The 20,570-nt window shown below is 36.8% G+C and overlaps 1 protein-coding gene across 7 annotated transcripts in view; it reads left to right on the top strand.

The window, feature by feature from the left end:
• The window catches only part of mid1 (midline 1), a 652,072-nt gene extending 632,736 nt beyond the window's left edge, over positions 1-19,336 (top strand). For all 7 annotated transcript variants that reach the window (XM_051926812.1, XM_051926811.1, XM_051926813.1 and 4 more), the window contains one exon: positions 17,507-19,336. In XM_051926812.1, coding sequence (XP_051782772.1) covers positions 17,507-17,855 — 349 coding nt within the window. In that variant the 3' untranslated portion in view covers positions 17,856-19,336. The remainder of the gene's footprint in view (positions 1-17,506) is intronic.
• Positions 19,337-20,570: the final 1,234 nt, after the last annotated feature.

Here is a 20,570-nt window from a genome sequence, read left to right as displayed (position 1 = left end):
TTTGTTCCAAAATTTCGCAAGACAATGAGTCTCAGTTATAGTATTGCCAGTTAATTGGATGTAGCAGAAGGATATATATGTATGTATATAATACTTACAGAACGTAAAATTCTGGCAAAACACTGGCATGGTCACAAAATTTGAGTACAATGCCCCAGCTCCCAAGTTACAACTTCTGAGAAGATGGAACGAAGTGTGACATGGCATTATTAAAAATACTCTACATTGATAGTATATTTTGGTATAATTCTCCCTGATTTACTATGATTGGCACCACCAATTTAGCACTGCAATGATGCATCATTTTGCATTTTACCTTGAAGGCTCAGTTTCAGCACTGCACATATAATTTGAGACAGTCGTACAGACACACTTGAGTAGCTTGGGAGTTCAGCTGATGTTACATCTTTCAGAATGTTTTCACCTCTTTATTTTGTTGTTGTTGTGTCACTCAAAATTCTGACATTTGCACTCATTTTTGATCTTTCTGTTATTGTTTATACAGAACTAGATCTCTCAAAGCAGAACACAACAGATTTAATGTAGGACCTCAGTCTCCATCTACTGGTTAAAAAAAAAATTTTTTCCTTATAGGTGAATGACATACATTTAGGGTCCTGGCTCACCACATTCAGTATTTATATCTATAATGCCACAAGATGTTTAGGCAAGTCCAGCTGTATTTTGCTAGAAGGTTTATTTCTAATATTTCTACATTTATGCCAAATTTTATAACTTCCCATTAAATTTGCAGAAAAAATGGCAAATATAACTAAGTAAAACTGCAGGGGGCCAGACAGCTATGATGCTTTGCAACCTAATCAAAAACACCCTTAAGCAAGTCGTTCAGAAAACTGAAAATGAAAGTAAATGACCTTTAACAAAGGGACCTTTCATATAGACAAACGCTGGCTGCCATGGCAACACAGAATCTGTGATGAGACCGCAAGTAAGCTTATGCAACATAAAAATGAATTTGTAATTGTTCTTGTTTTAAATAAAACTGGTAACCAACTGCACAATACAATTAGTATCTTTCTAAATCTTTTATTTTACTGATTCTTCATTTTAAGATTAATTTCTTGATTAATTAATTGCGCAAAGCTATCTAAGTAGCTTTTACATATTTTTATATAAATTAAAACAAAAATGTAAAAAGTCCTATTTTTTTAAAAATGGTCAGTTTTCATTTTTCATATTTGTCATTATACACAGATCATATCTTAAAAATAGTCCTTAATATTCAATGATCAGATTCCCTTGAAGTATTATTTACCGTTTATGCTGTTAAAAAGTAAAAGTACAGTTTGGATTTTCTCAAGCACCTTATGTAAGGCTTGATAATTATAGGCACAGCAAAAGTTCACAGGGTACCTTTATGTTGTAGTTAAATATCTAGCATGTTCAAAATGAAAGCATACATTTAGTAAAACTATAAATCACTTTACAATAAACCGTATTTAATAAAAGAGTTAGTCCAGAATGAATTATTTCTTTATAAACTTCAACTTCACCCCCTAGTAAGTCCATCCATCCATCCATTTTCCAACCCGCTGAATCCGAACACAGGGTCACGGGGGTCTGCTGGAGCCAATCCCAGTCAACACAGGGCACAAGGCAGGAAACAATCCCAGGCAGGGTGCCAACCCACCACAGCCCCCTAGTAAGTCTCAGAGCAAAATGTTAAACTGCTGAAGCAGAGGTAATTATTTTAAAAAATTCTTTAAATTCCTCACATCAGAATATCTGCACAATTTGAGTTTTTTTTTTTTTTTGATGCAGGCTTGTTCAACGTAGGCACAGAGCTTGGAACCTTTTACTGTTCTGAATGTTTCCATAATGTGAGTGGTGTACCAGAATAATCTGCATTAAACAAGACTCTCACTCCACAAGAGGTCTTGTAAAATTTATTTTAATAATTGCTCTGAAAACTTTTAAACTATTAGGTTTGAAACTTGTGTTAGCAGATGTCAATATGTAACACCACTGTTTACATCATTAGGAGATTATGACATGCACAGAATTGTGAGCCTTTTCAAAGGAAGAGAAGACTTTCTTTAGAAGAAGTGTTGAGCCATCTTGCTATTGTTACACAAATAGCACAGCAGATTTTCTAATAACAGCAAAAGATATGCCAGTTTGCACAGTGGACCAGAGTAGCATAGTTAGAACATAAGAAAACTGACAAGCGTTCCAATATATCATCCAAATAATTTTTAGAAGAAGTCAATGTTTTTGCCTCAGCTACATATCTTTGGAGTTTTTTTCCCCCAGATTCCTACAATTTTTTGAGTAATAGTTACCATTGTGATACTATTGTCAGAAATAGGTTTATTATTATTTTGTAACATTTTGTCCAATCTGACATTGACTGTTTGTGCTAGTACCTTCCAGCTGTAGATGGAGTGAATTGCTGAGCAATCAGTGTGCCATCACCTTCTGGCTGCTGTGTGATGTGTAACACCAGCATGATTCTGCTATAAAAGAAAGCAACATGCTTTAATGAGCATCCAAACTTAGACTACTGAGAGTAGACTTCACACAAACAGACTTGGTCATCCAGCAAGCAAACAAAACTAAAGGTCTTAGTGAATTAGATTACTAGCTTTGAAAATGGTTTTGTTGCAACTTCAAATTTGGTTTGTCCTTGTAATATGGTGATACTTTATAGAAAGTTTATTGTCTATGGATAACATTTTCTTTTTACTTCATGTTCAGTTTTGTGATCATATATTAACAACCTACTGTAAATGCCTCTTCTGTTTTTCCCTAAGAAAGGAAGATGGTTTAAAATCATTAAGTTACAAAATATTCCTCACATGCTATTAAAAAACATCAACTATGCATTAGATGACACATAAATGCGGGAACACACAGTTTATCGATTACAAAAGTTCTGTCACTGAATATTTAATAAACAGTACTAGTTTCATGTACAAGTCTCTAGAGAGCCAGAGTGTTTTATGAAATATCAGGCACTCATTTATCTTAGACAACATCTTCAGTAGAGTACAATCATGGGCAAACATCAACAAACTGATTCATTCATGTTGTTTATCTTGTGCTGATAAAGCCTGGTATGTGATTTGAAGAATTTGTTTTAATTCAATTAGCACTTGATATTACCTTCTAGAGTCAATGTAAAGGCTATGCACCAGGCCTAGTCAATTGGTTCTTTGCAGAATTAAGAATATCATACAGAATTAAGTTAAAACTCTTAATACAAAAAATAAATAAAATGTTATATATGTTAAAATTAGAATCCAGACACAAGGAACAAGTTGTACAGGACATGATTCTCAAGAGAATATTACATAGTGGAAATAATCAGTTGACTAAAGCGGATCTGTGACTCAACCGAGCAAGACATAGTCCTATTTTAGGAGTTAATACTGAAAGAACTGTTCCAACAAAGCAGGAGATGAATCTTCAGTGTGATTTAAATCTTGGAATTGAGAGAACCTTGTAATTAGACATTGATAGAGTAGCAGCCACAGACCTAAAGTAACATTTTCCAAAGGTTTTGTAGGGAAACTTATGTAGACTTAGACATGTGACATGATGTGACATCATAGAATGTTTTTTTGCTCAGCATTTGATTAGGAGTGAGCAGCATAGACTGAATCTGGGTGTTGTGTTGACAGCATTGTAAGTAAAATATTTGTTATCTAATTGAAGGCCAGTATTGTTGAGTCACAGTAACCAATGCGTTTTATCTAAGACAGGATTCTAGCGCAGGATTTTGAATGTGTGATATTCTGTTCAAACTTTGGGAATACCATTAAAGTTTTAATAATAAATTAAGTGCATAACTCTAGCAATGTTATCACAGGTAATAGAATGAAGTCTTGGCTGCTGCAACAATGTGTGAATCAATATTTGGTTAATTTTCAAGTAAAACACCAAAGCTCAGACGATGGCAAGATGATTTGAAAGGATCAAATATTCATTGAGAAGGAAGACAGCTTCTTAAAATATCACACATGGCAATCTGTCTTTCTTGGCATTTAGCTGAAGCCTGTTTGAATTCCTCCAAGTACTGATTGCTTTGAGGCATGCTGCAAGAGTTATGTGATTTTGTGTGAATATCAAGTTGATGAGTTAAGTTTGAAAAGCATGTGAATACTCTGTACTAATACTTCATCTGGTCCAGAATTCAGCTGCCCGAATTATTACTAGAACCCTCTCTATTCACCATATCACTCCCGTACTGCAGCAGATTCATTGGCTTCCAGTTCAGTTCCGAATTCAATTCAAAATTCTCCTACTAACTTTTAAGGCTATCCACAACCTTGCCATTCCCTCCCGTACCCTTAGATTCTCTTCCTCCATCCACTTGACTGTCCCCTTCGTCCGTCTTACCACTATTGGGACAGAGCATTCAGTTGCTCTGCTCCCTAGCTTTGGAACTCACTATCATGTGAGCTTAGAAATATTGAATCATTTTCACTTTTCAAATCTAAACTTAAAACTCATTTGTTTAAGACTGCTTTTTCTCTTTGATTACAATTTCTCTGTCTGATTTTAACTTTTGTTTATAATCTGTGTTTTGTCTATTGTTCGGTGTCCTTGAGTGTTTAGAAAGGCGCCTACAAATAAATAAAATGTATTCTTCTTATTATTATTACTATTATTATTATTATTATTATTGTTATTATTATTATTATTATTATCATTACCATTAAGGTAGGAATATGTCTATGTGAAGAAGGTTTTGCTTTGTTCAGCATAGCCCACTATGAGGTTCAGGAGAGTTTTATGCTGAGCAATGTGTCAAGGAGAAGTATTGTAGAAGTAAGCCATAGCCATATGAAAAAGGCATTTTAAAAAATGCATGTTGGTAGAAGTGCCAGTAGGTTAATAACATATGCTGAATGAGATGAGAAAAAAAATATGTTTAGAATATTCCACATGGAATGGGACATTAAAGGTAATTATAAAGATTGGACAAATGTTAGGTGGAACTGATGGATAAAAGTTTGGCTTCTTCAATACAGGGACAACACTTACAAGCATGAGAGTAACTTGAATGTAGGGACAGGTTGTGAGTGGTTGTAAAGACAAGACCAACAAAAAAGCCAAGCGAGGCTGAATGAAATAAAGAACAATCAAGACATGAGACAGAACCACTGCAGAAATAAACTAGTAATGGGTTCAGTCACAATGAGAGCAGAAGACACAGATTTGGACTAAAAATAAAAATACAAGAAAAATCTATATTGCCTGATAGTACCAGAGAATTTGATTCCCAAGGAGATCATTATTTGTGCGGGCTTTCTTAGTTTTCTTGAATCCCAGCACCTTGCATGTTAGACTAATTAATGAGTTTAAACAGGTTTATATGAATGTGGGTATGTTCTGTCAGTGTGCCTAACAATGAGCAGAATTCCCACCTAGGGATGGACCCAACACCCTGCCTGTCTATAACCTTATAGTAAAGAAGCATATTATAAAAAAACAGACTGCAGAATGAATGCTTACTTCAAAAAGGTGTTGGTTACTTTAATGAAGTGGATGCAAAAAAATAAGTTTTAAAAGCAACAACATGTTATACTGCAATGTCAAAGATAACAACAGGAAAAAGAAGACTAAAATGAAAATGGCACATGACATAAAAAAGGCACCTAAAAACTTACCTAGAGAAATAATGTAAAGCAATTTTCCCAAAGTCTTGCTTTACCTTCCCAATTTTATGTTAGCAGAATGAACTCCTGCCTACATTAACTAGCTCCTCACAAGCACTTAAATAGCACAGTGCTGAAACAAGATAATCAAAAGTGATAAACTGTAATAAAGAGCCAAATTACAATATAGAAAAGTACAAGGAAACACATTTTAGCTACAAAGAAGCATTTTAGCAAATACCGGTATCAGGATTATAAAACAAAAACCTCTGAGAATTTAATGCTATGAATTCTGTCTCCATTTTCTGTTTGTGGGGAAAATAGGTGGTTTGTCATATACCAAAACACATGATGCATCCTGGAAGACAATAGAAATTTCAAGCAAAATAAAACAACACAAAGTGAAAACAACTAATGAAAATAAATTAATACATGAAAAATATAAATAGCAGCATTTCCTAAAAACAATGATTAATGCTCTTAATTTGCCTTAGAATTTAACAAAAATGGGTCAAATAATCAGGAGACCTTTCCTAAATAAGACAGAAACAAAACTCGATTAAAAGTCAGTTCCAAGTCTGAAACTTGTTAATCTTTACCTACTGTAAAGATTTGAGACAAGTCTTTTCTTTAGAGTAAGTTAAAGTTCAAGTGAGAAATTAACAAAGCTCATCACCCTTAAATAAGGTGACGTCCAACATATCAGCACTTGAAGCATAAGCGCCGACCTCCACAAAACAAAACAAACAGTGTCCTTTACAGCATATGCAATGCTCAAAAAGAATCACGTCATACAACGTGTGACAAAACAATTTTAGACATAAAAAGAAACAATTAAATTAATATGAAGAAGACAAAAAAAAAACATTTTAAAAGACACTAAAATAATCTTAAACCACTGAAGAACTTGACAGATCCTGTTGAAGTGCATACTATATTCAACTTTTTAAATTTCCTTTGCATTTCATTCATTTCTGTTTTATTTGTTGTATAGGGAACTAATTTCTATAATTATTTCTTACCTTTGGTGTCATCTTGAATTAGTAAATATTTTTTCCCATTGTAATTTGCTTATTATGAGATGTAATTTTTATTTTGGTGGGCGCCACCATTTTGTGGAAGTTTCTTTACTATTAGCCTGTGTACTGCGAGGGGATAACCAGACGTGTACAAAACGTGATGTCACTGTCATGATGGTATAAATGCCAATGTTGTGCACTTCCAGGTTTTCTGAGATTGTGGATATTTTGAATTGTATTTAGTAGGCTTTCTGGTTACCTTTTGAACTTTTTGGCAACATGTTTCTTGACTTCAAATTTTTGTCTAGTCCACAGGGTTTGACACATGATACTTTCTGGATCAATTAACAATTAGGAATGATTTCAAACCATGAGTTTGTTTAGCAATTGGGATTTGGGTGCACCATTTAGTTTACCTGATTTTGACTCTCAGTTTCTTACTTTGGCTATAATTCCTTCTCCTGATTCTTGCTTTTCATTAAAGATGGTAACTGTCGCTTTGTATAAATATGACTATGCTATTTATTCTGAAGACTTAATTAGAACTGACAAAAACAAGAGCATACAATGCAAATAAAAAAATCAAAAAGCATGAATATTTATTTTCAAAGTTTTAACTACAAACCTGACAATACACATAGAAGAAGTCACACCACAGCTGGCTAAAAATGCTGTCTACCCTTCTCAATCAAATTTGATGGGTTTATTGAGAGCAATAACTCAAACCCAGACTTCTTCAGAAAGAAGAGGAAAAGTGAAAGTGATAAGGAGCCAATTCTCCTCATCAGTGCCCTATGCGAGACACCAACACAACCATTTCTCTGCCAAGGAAGTCATTCACTACATTAGAGCTTTTGTGATCAAATGTATTATCCTGCAGTAAAACTTAATCCACCTATGTTTGAGAATCATTAACTTGCTCCTCAGGCTCTAAATGCTAAGAATTATACTTAATTTAGTATCCGTTATAATGAGACTAAAATGTAGTCTCAGTTACAAATGTACGTCTTATTTTTATGTGTGTATACTTTATTGAAGTTTCCAGACAAAGCCCTTTGGATGACAAGTTAATCAGACAGCAAAACACCAGTAATAGCTTTTTAAACAAATTATGTTAAAATCATCATCATCATATAAACAGGATTTTCTGAGGCACAAAAATTTCAGGCTCATTAAATGTTTAAAAAAAGACTTGAGAAAGCAATAAAGTCTACTGCAGAAGACGTTTTAACTAATAGAAAAGTAGCTGAAGACCTTTTGCAGTTAGAAATTGTCTGATAATTTGGAATGGGGGCATTTCATGCCATTTTCACCTCAACACAAACAAGCTTTCAGTTTAGCAAGATCAGCATGGAGTTGCCTTGTGATACTTGGAGAGAAATGCACATCTATCAGGGTAAGCTTGACAAAATTACTTTTTGGCCCAGTGCCTACCGCAGGACTCACGCAGAAAATGAAACTCATAAACACATCTGTTGGCTGGGAGTGAAAAATAATGAACGCCACAAATCACAATTTAAAAGTCTTCAGATGGAACCATTTGCTTCTCCAATATTATCATTTGTTAATCTAGTACTTGACATTTATGAGCACACTTATAGTGAAACTGAAGAGAAGTAAAATACATCACAAGCTCACTGAAAGGTTTAGAATATTTAATGGGTGCACTTGACCATGCTCACTTTTGATTCAACTGTATTACCTTCTGATGAACTGCTTTAGCACAAGCTATATTTTATTTTTATAAATTAAATACTTAGACCTAAAACAGAGTTGTATTATACTATATATATCAGTAGTAGAGGGGATACAGCAAATGCTTGCATTGTGTTAAATAGTGTCTTCTTTAATTCAGCAATGCACACTGTATCATTTTCTGAACACTTTATTGTGTTGTAGATTTAATTTTAAATAGATGTATTTGATATTTTGCCTATCTGTCGGTACTGAATAACCCATAATGAAAACAGGTTCTCAGGAAGCACTGCAAATTTATTAAAAATCAAAAAAACAAAATCTCTTATTTATATAAGTACTTAGACCATTTGCTGTGGTACTGCAAATTGTGTTGAGGTAAAACCTGTTTGCTTTAATTCTCCTTGAGATGTGTCTAGAACTTGAATGGAGTCCACTTGTAGCAAATTGAATTGATTGGACCTCATTTAGAAAGGCACACGGCTGTGTATGTAAAGGTCCCAAAATTCACACTGCTTGTCAGAACAAAAAGCAAGCCATGAAGTCCAAGGAACTCTCTGTAGACCTTCACCATCAAATTGTGATGAGGCACAGATCAGGGCAAGGGGATAAAGGTTTGAGTGTTCCTATGAGCACAGTGGCTTCAATAAGTGTGAAATTAAAAGAAGTTTCAAACCATCAGGACTTTTGCCTAGAGTTGGCCATTTGGCCAAAATTACTAACCGGGTAAAGAAGGGCCATGGTCAAGGAGGTAACCAAATGGTCACTCTAACTTCAAACGTCCTCTGGTGACAGGACAAACGTGTTGTACCATATATGGTATTGATCTTATATGATGTTCCTGCATCATTCTGGACTGGCAACACATTGTTTTCATTGAACTGAAAGATACAAAAAAATGAGTCAAATTGAATTTCCAAATGCAGTATAAATTTTCACATATCAAAATAGTTTAATGGACTGAAGGGTCTGCTCATGTTTGTGAAATTCTTGACAGTGCCAGACAGCAAGTTCCTTAGCTGTCAGGTGCTTTTCTCTTTCATAAAAGTGTATTATTTATTTGAATTTATTCTTATTCATCATGGCACAGAAGAGAGGCAAGGCACTGTATGCTAGTTGGAAATGCAAGTAAGAATTTCAATGTAAAAGCGGCAATAGTACTACTACTACTACACCACACAGTCTGAATATAATGTCTCCACTTTTTACTTTATTCACTTATTACAATATACTGTAACATTTTATTTAACTTATTGATTTTTTTTACACATTGTATATACAATAAGAATTTTGTGTAAATGTGCACTGCTAAAAACGTATTCACAGATGATGAAAATGATGGAATTAATTGAAAGTTAAAAACAAAACCATCAAATAAATTCCACCATCTAGTGGAAGGCATGATGAAACAATCTAAACCCTTGGTTCAGGCATTTAAAGTCTCGTTCCATGCAAATCATTGTCATTCTTTAATAAATTAGCTAGCTATGCAATAGAAGTGATTATTTAAAAGACAGTTTGAGGTTCTAAGTGAGTAGTGCATGATATGATGTGCTTAACTACTTTCAGTGCTTTGGGCATGGGAAAAGCACTATATAAATACAATTATTATTATTATTACTGCATCCCTCAGATCATTTGCTCTACACTTGTGTTTGTGTATAATCTGAATAAGGGAATAAGCAGGTTATACTTTCTAGAATAATTTGAGCATATGAGCAGTACTTTACACTGAAAATATTATTCTTTATAAAAGTATTCTTTATAGACTGGGATATTTACTGTATGTGGATGTCAACACATTCCGTATGTATCAGTTAACGAAACTCACCTAAACCAAATTCATGGCTGTGAGGAAGCCAAAGCTGCAGTGGGCTGGCACCCTGCCCGGGGTTTGTTTCCTGCCTTGCGCCCTGTGTTGGTTGGGATTGGCTCCAGCAGACCCCCGCGACCCTGTAGTTAGGATATAGCGGGTTGGATAATGGATGGATGGATGGATGGATGGATGGATGGATGGATGGATGGATGGATGGAGGCGCCAAAGTCTGTCCTTTCAGCATCAGGTAGATGCCACGAGTCGTCCTTCATGGGCCACAGTCATGCACATCCCCCCAGTAAATGACTTGCCCCTCTTTGAGATATGAAGGGGAGCTATATCAGGAGAAATGGGGAAGAACATGTAAGTATCAAATGTGGGAGGACTTAAATTCAACAATAGCTGGCACTCATAGTTAAAAATAAACAACCAGCAAGAAAACCAATAAGTAGCTTGTTATGAATTGTTTCATTATTTATTATTAAAATGAATTTTACACATAATTCTGTTATTTAGAGTATTTAGTTGAATTAAATAAAATGTATATGGCAGTGATAATACCTTACTAAATTAGATTAAGTGCAATTGAGAATGTTATGTAATGTAATAGACATGAATGAGTTTAAATTTGGCAAATGGCTAAAGAGATAAGAAGCCATGCTAAACTGGGGTTTGTGCTTCAAGCAGAATGTTGGGGTAAGCTACGTGTCTGGGGTCCTTAAGCCAACAAACAAAACCTGAATAATTTGGCTTTGATTTTTTTTAAAATATTAAGTTGAGTGTTGATACACAATCAGACTGGCCTAACATTTCACACCCACACACTTGTTTTATCTTCAGAGCAAACCGCTCTTGGCTGTGTGTTGTGTTTCCTGGCAAATTTTTAAAGCAGATTGTAGAGGGACCATCTAAGCAAAGGTTATCTGCATTTCCTAAATCGTTAAAAATAAAGTTCACCACACAGCAAATTCCTGGTGCATCCTGACAGTGCTTTAGTTTGGAGAATGCAGTTGATTTCTGTTAGACTTTTGGAAAAGTGTTGTCTTTTTGAAATATGAATGGTTTTTGACACAGAGTTTAAGTGGCACTGTGTCTTTAAAAGGATCATCTGCTTTTCTAATGTTTGTGGTTTTCAGGTGAATAAATGTGCAAGTAACATAATATTTCATCTTAATATTGTATAATTACAAACATGACATTAAATGTATTCCTTTGCTCAGCTTAAGTAAAGGCATTTATACTTTATATTCATTTTGTATATTTAAAAATGGCATTAAAGTTACCTCCTTCCTTGCCAAATTGCATTTTGACTTATACTGTATAGGCCCGGGGTACTTCATTTATATACAGGACAGTTACATCAGTGGTTAGCACTGCAGCTGTTTGAGTTGAATGTTCATGTTGTTAGTTTTCACATTTTATTGTTATACAACATTCATTATTTGGATTTTTTTGTTACTGTTCAACTGAAAGGCAAAGTGAAAACAGACCTCTGGAAGTGGTCTAAATTAATTAAAAATATTAAACACAAAATAATTTGTCACATAAGTATTCATCCCGTTAATTTGACATAGCTAAATCATCACTGGTGCAGCCCATTAGTTTTAGAAGACACAGAATTAGTTCAATGGAGATCACCCTTCTGGGATGCCTGTTGAATGTAGTCTAAATGCACCTTAACGGGAAGGTGCAACTTGTGGTGAATTAGCGTCATGGTGTACCCTACCCAATGACCATAAAACAACACTCCAAGAAACTCAGTGAAAAGCTGATTGAAAAGGACAAGTAAGGGGATGGAGACAATTAAATATCCACGTCACTGAATACCCCTTGGAGTCCTGTTAAATCAATCATTAGGAATTGGAAAGAGTATGAAAAAGATGTAAATCCACCTAGAGTGGGCCATGTACAAAAATAGAGAAGTGAGGGAGGCCACAACGAGACCTCAGATAACATGTGTTGCTTCAAAAGTTACAGCTTTATGGGAGAATGGCAAAGAGAAAGCCACTGTCAAAAAAGCAAAAAAATGCATGGAGAGTTTGTCAAAAAGGCACATGGGAGACTCCGAATTGATCTGGAAAAAAGGTTCTGTGTTCTGATGACACTCAAATAGAGCTTTTTGGCCATCAGACTTAAAGCCAGGGAAGAGTGCAGATATCAATCCAATTTAGAATTTGTGGTTGGACTTGCAAAAGGGCTGTTCACTCAAAATCTCCATGCAGCCTGACAGAGCTTCAGCAGTTTTGCAAAGAAGAAATTGGAAAATTTCAGTGACCAGTTGTACAAAGCTGAAGGAGAGAAACCTGGGCACACAGACTCAAGGCTGCCATGGCTGCTAAAGGTACATCTACCAACTACTGTCTTGAAGGGGATGAATAAGATCAATAATTTTGTGTTTTATATTTGTAATTAATTTAAACTACTTTGCAGAGGTCAGTTTTCACTTTGACATTAAGGAATCATTTTTACGTCTTTCTGATGCTCAGATGAAAACAGATATCCCAACATTCCACGAGAGCCACTGCATCACATCCTCTAGGATGAAACTTAAAAATCGATAAGGAACGACTTAAGTACATTTATGTTAGGTAGAATGCCCATTTGGCGCCTGGGCGTCCTTGGCCTTGGAACCCCTGCAGCTTTTATTTTCATCTCCAGCTCCTCACCTCTTTTATTTGTTCTGTCCTCCCCAGCCATCAGACTCCTATTTAAATATTTAAATATGTATATTATATACAAGGACTCTACTTTTCAACTAATTGGATATATACAAGGGTGAGCAAAAGTAGGTTTACAGTTGTGAGTATGAGATTTTACTTAAGTGCACTGTGCCATTGTGACATTCTTTTGAGTTAGTAAATTTAATAAAACTATTATAATAATCATAACCTGCATGTCTTTTTCCATACGAACAACTGTGTTTGTCCACCCCTGTATATTTTTTTATTTTATTTTCTTGACATTTTGTAAAAGACCATGAGCTTCATAATGTGTATGAGAATGCACTGTAGAAATAAAAATGTTGTTGTTGTTGTTGTTTATGCTGATCATTGTCAGGAAAACCCAATTAAATCCACTGTGTTTCAATGTTGTATAACAATAACGTGAAAAAAACCCAGGAGGTGAATACTTCGTATACAATGTGTGCATGTCACGTTCAATGAGTGATCATAAATAAGCCCTGTAGGAGACAGAATGGGTATTAAAGACGTGTGGCCTCTGATGGACTGACGACTTGTCCACCATGAGTGTCCTGCCTTGTGCCCAATGCTGCACAGTCAGCCTTCAACTCACTGTATCACCATAATAGAATACGCCGGACATGAATGAATGAATCTCTGTCTCCAGGACCAGTAATTCCCAGGTAAAAACTTAACTCACATATCTAACTAATGCCACAAAATGCTATGAAAAAAAGTGTGGATAAAACTGTTATGAGTTTTAGAATACCCGCATTTGATTATCTTCGATTGTTTTTTTCTAATCAAGAATGGAAACTTCTGAAGAGCATCAGCTACCATACAGTATGAAATACAGCAAAGACATTACATCTGATTTGTTAAAGCCAGAGTGGTTTACTGGAATTAAGTTTTTTTACAGTAGTTTTAGAACTTAAACTCTGGCTCTCCCTAACAAGGATTCCCTGGATACTCTCGGCCTCTCAATACCGGAAACAGGCTTTACTGAGGAAAATTGTAAAAGCTGCATGAGATAATGGAGCTCTTTATATCATTGGCTCTTTTAGATATGTGAGGATTAGTGCATGATATTCATCAGCCTTAATGGATACAGAAAACAGGATTTGGGCAGAAAAATGAGAAAATGCTGTGAATCTCACCATGTAGTAGTAGAGTTCAGCTGAGTGTATGTTACAAACATGTCCCTGCTAAACTCTGAAGGGATACAGCAGTGCTGCTTCCTGCCAAAGAAAGACAGTATTCTACCTCTCATTCATGTGTTTTCAGCAAATTGTTGTGGTTCTGTAAATAATAACAAGTTGTGTTACGTAAGACACACTATATCACGTTTCACAAACGTAGATCAGCTTTCCAGTTACACTCAAATGAGAAATATTTAAGGGGGCAACAAAGGAATCAGAGACCTCCAGACAAAGAGAGGATGAAGATTTTGGGATTTTTTTTGCAACCAGATAACTTATCTACTACCCTTAAAGAAAAACACACATTCACTTGGGTTACACTTGAAATTTCAAAAGAGCAGTCAACTTGAGTTCACCATGTCTATCATTCCAGTGGAAGCACATAATGTTTACCTCTTTATCCCAGCATCATTACACAACTCTCAGTCAAAAAGAATGTCACACTTAACTGGAGCTGCTGGAGCTCATTGTCTTGTGTGAGTCAGATTGACGTGACTAGGAATTGCAGGGGATGATGGATTATGTGACTCTCTCATGTCTATTTAGCGTAGCGTCATGTTTCTTATTGTGCTATGAAAATATCAAAAGATTAACACATTTTGGTAGGCGATCAATGTGGTGAATCTGTTTTATTTCTCTACTCCGTTGTTGTAATGTAAAGATGGGACTTCACTTAGGCATTGCTCCAAAGTTCCACTGTCTCATCTGTTTGTCTGGTGCAGAGCACCTATTCCCTTAGTTTCTTGAGGCTGCCCCTGCTCTTCTCTATCTTTCTTTTTCTTGTAGGATCTTTTCTGTTTATGACCATTGTATACATTGCACTTCCAGCTTATTAGTTATCAACTATTAACAAACACAGGTGTCCAACTCCCCACCGACCTGTTTAATTGTGTTGTGGACAGCCACAGAGAGCGATGACTGAGCTACTGAGGATATCACGCTGCATGAGTCTTAGTCTTGGGCACATGCTGCAACTGAGCCAAACACACCAAAGACATGCATGTTGTGATATTTGTCAACTCCAAGTTGATACAATACAAGTGAGCATACAGTGCCTCCTCCCTTTGGACATCGGGCTCATGGTTAGAGCCAAACCTGGATGATCACACTCATGAACAAACCTACAGTCCAATAAAAGGTACCCGTCTCCTTGGAAGGTTTCACATTTTATTATTATACAACATGGAATCACAGTGGATTTATTTTCTTTTCTTTGACACTGATCAACAGAAACAGATTCTTTAATGTCAAAGTGAAAACAATTAAAAATATAAAATACAAAATAATTGACACACCTAATTCATCACTGGTGCAGCCAATTCATTTTAGAAGTCCTAAAATTACTTCAATGGAGATCACCTTTCTGGAGCTTCAGTATAATGCACCTGATCTGGAAGGTCCAACTAGGAGTAAGTCAGTAATGTGGTCTAACCTACACAATGAAGAAAAGAGCACACACTAAGCTTGAAATCACTAGTCAGGGGATGAAGACAAAATATCCAAGTCACTGAACATCATTTGCGTTTAGTTAAATCAAGAGTATGGCACGGCTGTAAGTCTACCTAGAGCAGGCCGCCCACAAAAACTGTGATCATGCAAGAATTCAAGTTGAGGGCGGCCCCCCAAGCCTAAAGCCAAAGCTAGACAGCAGTTTGTTAAGAATAATAACGTTAATGTCCTGGAGTGGCCGTGTCCGAGTCCATATATCAATCCAACTGAGAATTTGTGGCCTGACTTGAAGAAGGGCAGCACGGTGGCACAGTGGGTAGCGCTGCTGCCTCGCAGTTGGGAGATCTGGGGACCTGGGTTCGCTTCCCGGGTCCTCCCTGCGTGGAGTTTGCATGTTCTCCCCGTGTCTGCGTGGGTTTCCTCCATGTGTTCCGGTTTCCTCCCACAGTCCAAAGACATGCAGGTTAGGTGGATTGGCGATTCTAAATTGGCCCTAGTGTGTGCTTGGTGTGTGGGTGTGTTTGTGTGTGTCCTGCGGTGGGTTGGCACCCTGCCCAGGATTGGTTCCCTGCCTTGTGCCCTGTGTTGGCTGGGATTGGCTCCAGCAGACCCCTGTGACCCTGTGTTCGGATTCAGCGGGTTGGAAAATGGATGGATGGATGGACTTGAAGAAGGTTGTTCATTCACGATCCACATGCACATGAACTTGAGCAGATTTGCAAAGAAGACTGAGGAGAAATGGCAATGTCCAGATGTGCAACACAGATAGAAAGAGAGACCTGAGCACAGAGATTCAAGGCTGTCACGGCTGCCAAAGGTGCATCTACTAAATGCTGACCTGAAGAGAATGAATACTTGCGAGATAAATTATTTTGTGTTTCGTATTTGTAATTAATTTAGACCACTTCGGCGATATCTGTTTTCACTTTGACATTAGAAGAGTCTTGTTCTGTTGAAGTAAAAAAAAAATTAAACCCACCGTAATTCATCCATCCATTTTGCTGTCCCAACATTGATGGATTAAAGGCCAGAAGTCCATATGACCTTCATCATCTAGTTCTTCCATGTGAAGCCTGAATACCATGAGGACTGACTGAGATCATTTATGTTAGGTAGAGTGCCTAGAGGGGGCTGAGTGGTCTCGTGGCCTCGGAACCCCTGCAGGTTTTGTTTTGTTTCTCCAGCTGTCTTGCGTTTTTGTTTGTTTTTTCTGTCCTCCCTGGCCATTGGACCTTACTTTTATTCTAAGTTAATTAGTATTGCCTAATTTTATTTTTTATATAGTCTTTTTTCTCTTGCTTCATCCTGTAAAGCACTTTGAGCTCCATCATTTGTATAGAAATAAATATTGTTGTTGTCCATTGCTCTACCGGATTTGGCTCTTCCTTTGAACGCAGTTTTGCTGGAATGGTGTCTAGTTCAGCACAAGTGAAGATTTGGATTTTAAAGGGATCAGTAAGTGGATGGATGGCTGCATTATCTTTTTTATATGAGCTTTTGTGACTTAGAAAGGGATGTTTGACGAGGAAACACAGTGAGTCTTTGGCTTCCATGTCCAGCAGTTTCTTCTTCCGGTTTTGATGTACACTAAGTGTACCCTCTAATAGAAATAAAGCATTCCAATGCCTACAAAGATACACCCTGCAGAGTTTAGAAAAACCAAAAATGTGCTTCTATGAGAAACTCATAAAGAAGTAAATAAATACAGTTAATTAAATGATAAATTATGGTAAAAACCTGCATAAATGCGGGACAGTAAATTTTATAGCCCTATTAATGAAAGCTTACTATAATATTAGAAAACTGCATCCAGATGGCTGCCACTACCAAGGCAAAACGCCTTAACGCCTAATGAATTTCAGGCTCAGTTATAGTCATGGAGGCTTTTCCCTTTTTTTTGTGTGTGTTTTATTAATGCAAAACTACGGTAACAAATGTTTCAACCCCACTGAAGTACATGTTTTCCTTTTCCTTGATTCCATGACATTTAAATATTAATTCTTGCATTTCTTAATACTTGCAGGTATGCACTGGGAATCGCCTACAAGTCCGCACCCAAGCACGAGTGGATTGGGAAGAACTCGGCCTCCTGGGTGCTGTGCCGCTGCAATAACTCGTGGGTAGTGAGGCACAACAGCAAGGAGCTGCCCATTGAGCCGTCGCCCCACCTGCGGCGAGTCGGGGTTTTGCTTGACTATGACAATGGCTCTCTGGCCTTCTACGATGCCGTGAGCTCCCAGCACCTTTACACTTTTGACATTTCTTTTGCACAACCAGTGTGCCCCGTGTTTAACGTGTGGAACAAGTGTTTAACCGTTTTAACGGGGCTTCCCATCCCTGACCACTTGGAGTGCACAGAGCAGCAGCTGTGACCACCATGATATCAGCCGTTCACCCAGACACATCGTGAGGACCATAAACATGGCCTGGACTGGAACTGCCTTATTTTTGACATTTTTTATTCCTTTAAACAGACCAGTCAAATTGGCCATACAGAAGACATTTGGTGTAATTGTATAAGCCATGGCTTTAAATCTTTTTCTTTGTACGTCTCTAATAGTGAAAAAAAAAAAAAGATAAATTATTTATGGGGAAACAAAAACAAAACCAATCTTGACTAAACTTTGTTGTAGACCTGCTTTGCACATTAATGTTTACTACACTATGATATTTATGCTTAGGTGATTAATTGTGGAAATTAGGGAAGGCGGTTTCACTCACAATTTGGTCCTTTTACATTCCCGGCTTCGTTTCATGTACATGGTGCGCTGTTTTCAAATTATTTTGCCATAAAGGAAACAGGATTCTGGGAAGGTGACTGGTTTTTACTAAAGTATAAGGCGCTCTCAGACAAAGTGACTAAGCTAACATTAACGTGGGCTTCTGCTTGTCGGGAGTCAAGCAACCAAATGCTTCCTTTTGTCCTTATGTCACGTATGGGTAAACAGATTTTCAGTTTTTTTTTTTTTTATACTTTTAATTTTTTATTATTATTGTAGTTCTTCATTTTGTATTCAGCATGCTGATGTATAGTAAACTTTGAGGAATGTAGCACAGCAGTTGCTTCAAACAATATATACAGTACAGTATATGGATCATTTAGCCAAAATGTGTGTGTTCACTATCGTACCACCTTTAGTGCTGTTTCTGCTCCTTCCAAAGGCCATACGTGGGATTTTTTACTATGTGTAACACAAAAAATAAATGCTGGCAAAACAGGTAAAGACAAAGAGCGTAATAAAACACAAACTCAAGCCGCTCTAATAGACTGAAGGAAATGTGTGGAATTATTGAGCTTCACATCAAATAGCCGTCACTTTGCGTCATTACACTTAAGCAGATGTGTAAGAATCAATAAGGCAAAATCAAAATTTAAGTGGATTTTAATGAATTTGAGGAGAAAAGACAGATGGGATTTTTGACTTTCACATGGTGTGAGCATGACTAAGAGTGAGTTCATTGTAGAAGAACGCATGGTAGCCATTTTAAGGAAAAGGCAGAGATCTTTTGTACAGCATCACCTGCTCACTCCACCCCAGGCCGCTATGTTTTCCATATCACCAGTGTCAAAAGCCCAACATTGTCTCCTGAAGGATTGCAAATTGACCCTTAGGCCAGTGAGCATTCATCTCAGGTCTGCACTCGATAACGCCAGCCTTTCAACAGCTTGCTCTTGGAGACTTGGGCCCAGCAGCGTGTGGACTGTCTGAGGAGCCAATTCTGACAAAAAATAACTTCAGCTTGTTTTCTGTTTTCTGTCAGGGGTTGTCATTCTTTTGGAGAAAGATAAATTGTTTATTTTTCATTACCTTCATTGTATGTTTGCAGAATTAAAAAGTTTGACAAACTTGAAGATGATTTGTATGCCTGTTTCTTATTTCCCCTAATGCTACACTGCTGAAGACTGACCACAAAACTCCAAAAAACATTTGGAAAGCTGTTAATGCTGCCAATAGTAATGAGCTAAACGGGTAAGATTCAATTCAAAGGTTTGCGAAACCGAAACAAAATTTATTTTACAGGGGATTTTGCAATATCGGAATGTGAAACTGATAAGAGTTTCTGGGTGTTTGGGTGTGGAACTTGGAAAACGCTGCTCCATAAACCCTCATTCACACTTTCGTGTTTTCCTGTATTCTTTAAAGCAGATGCGTAAAGCCCGTAAATCTGTATCGTACCGCTAATATTAATTCTATTTATGCCTCCAGTTCACTCCGGAAGTCTCTCCTGTTTTTTAAAAATATGTCATGCTGGATACTTTCCACGCAAAGCACCATCATGCACACAACTGGGTTTTTTCCCTCATTAGGCAAACTCACTTCTTTGTGCGCCCACAACAAATCCCCATTACGCGTCAACTGCCTTATTGTAGCTGAGGTTTTGCAAACCTGTAGTGATATTTATATTCACTAAGGATCTTTATTTGAATAATAAATTACAGGCGGACATACAGGTATGCAGAATTAATGCATAAAAAAATGCTTTTAGACAGGAACTAAATGTCCTTCTTCTGTGAATAGTATGAATTTCACTGGAAACAAAAAGTGCTTTATTTTGTACATTTTTCTCAAAGCAAAACATTTAGTTTTACTACAGATTTATTTTTGTGTGAATCTGATCACCACTGGTAAATCACTGATCGTCTTTCCTGGGTTCAACTCCCTGGCCTGGTTGGAGTTCGCTTGGAGGCTCCACATTCTCCTCTTTTTGTCTGTGATTGAAGAGCATACAGCACAGCTTTGACAATTTCAAAAAGAACCATTTCAGAGGCACCATTTATTACAAAATAATAGATACTTTATTGATCCCAAGGGGAAATTCAAATACTCCTGCAGCATCATACTGATAAAGAAAATATTAAATTAAAGAGTGATAACAATGCAGGTATACAGACAGACAATAACTTTATATAATTTTAACGTTTACCCCCCCGGGTGGAATTGAAGAGTCGCATAGTTTGGGGGAGGAACGATCTCCTCAGTCTGTCAGTGGAGCAGGAAAGTGACAGCAGTCTGTCGCTGAAACTGCTCTTCTGTCTGGAGATGATACTGTTTAGTGGATGCAGTGGATTCTCCATGATTGATAGG

The sequence above is a fragment of the Erpetoichthys calabaricus genome, chromosome 4 (assembly GCF_900747795.2).
Source record: "Erpetoichthys calabaricus chromosome 4, fErpCal1.3, whole genome shotgun sequence".
Lineage (NCBI taxonomy): Eukaryota > Metazoa > Chordata > Cladistia > Polypteriformes > Polypteridae > Erpetoichthys > Erpetoichthys calabaricus.
Note: the sequence above shows the minus strand (reverse complement) of the source record. Positions and strands in the feature narration are given on the sequence as shown.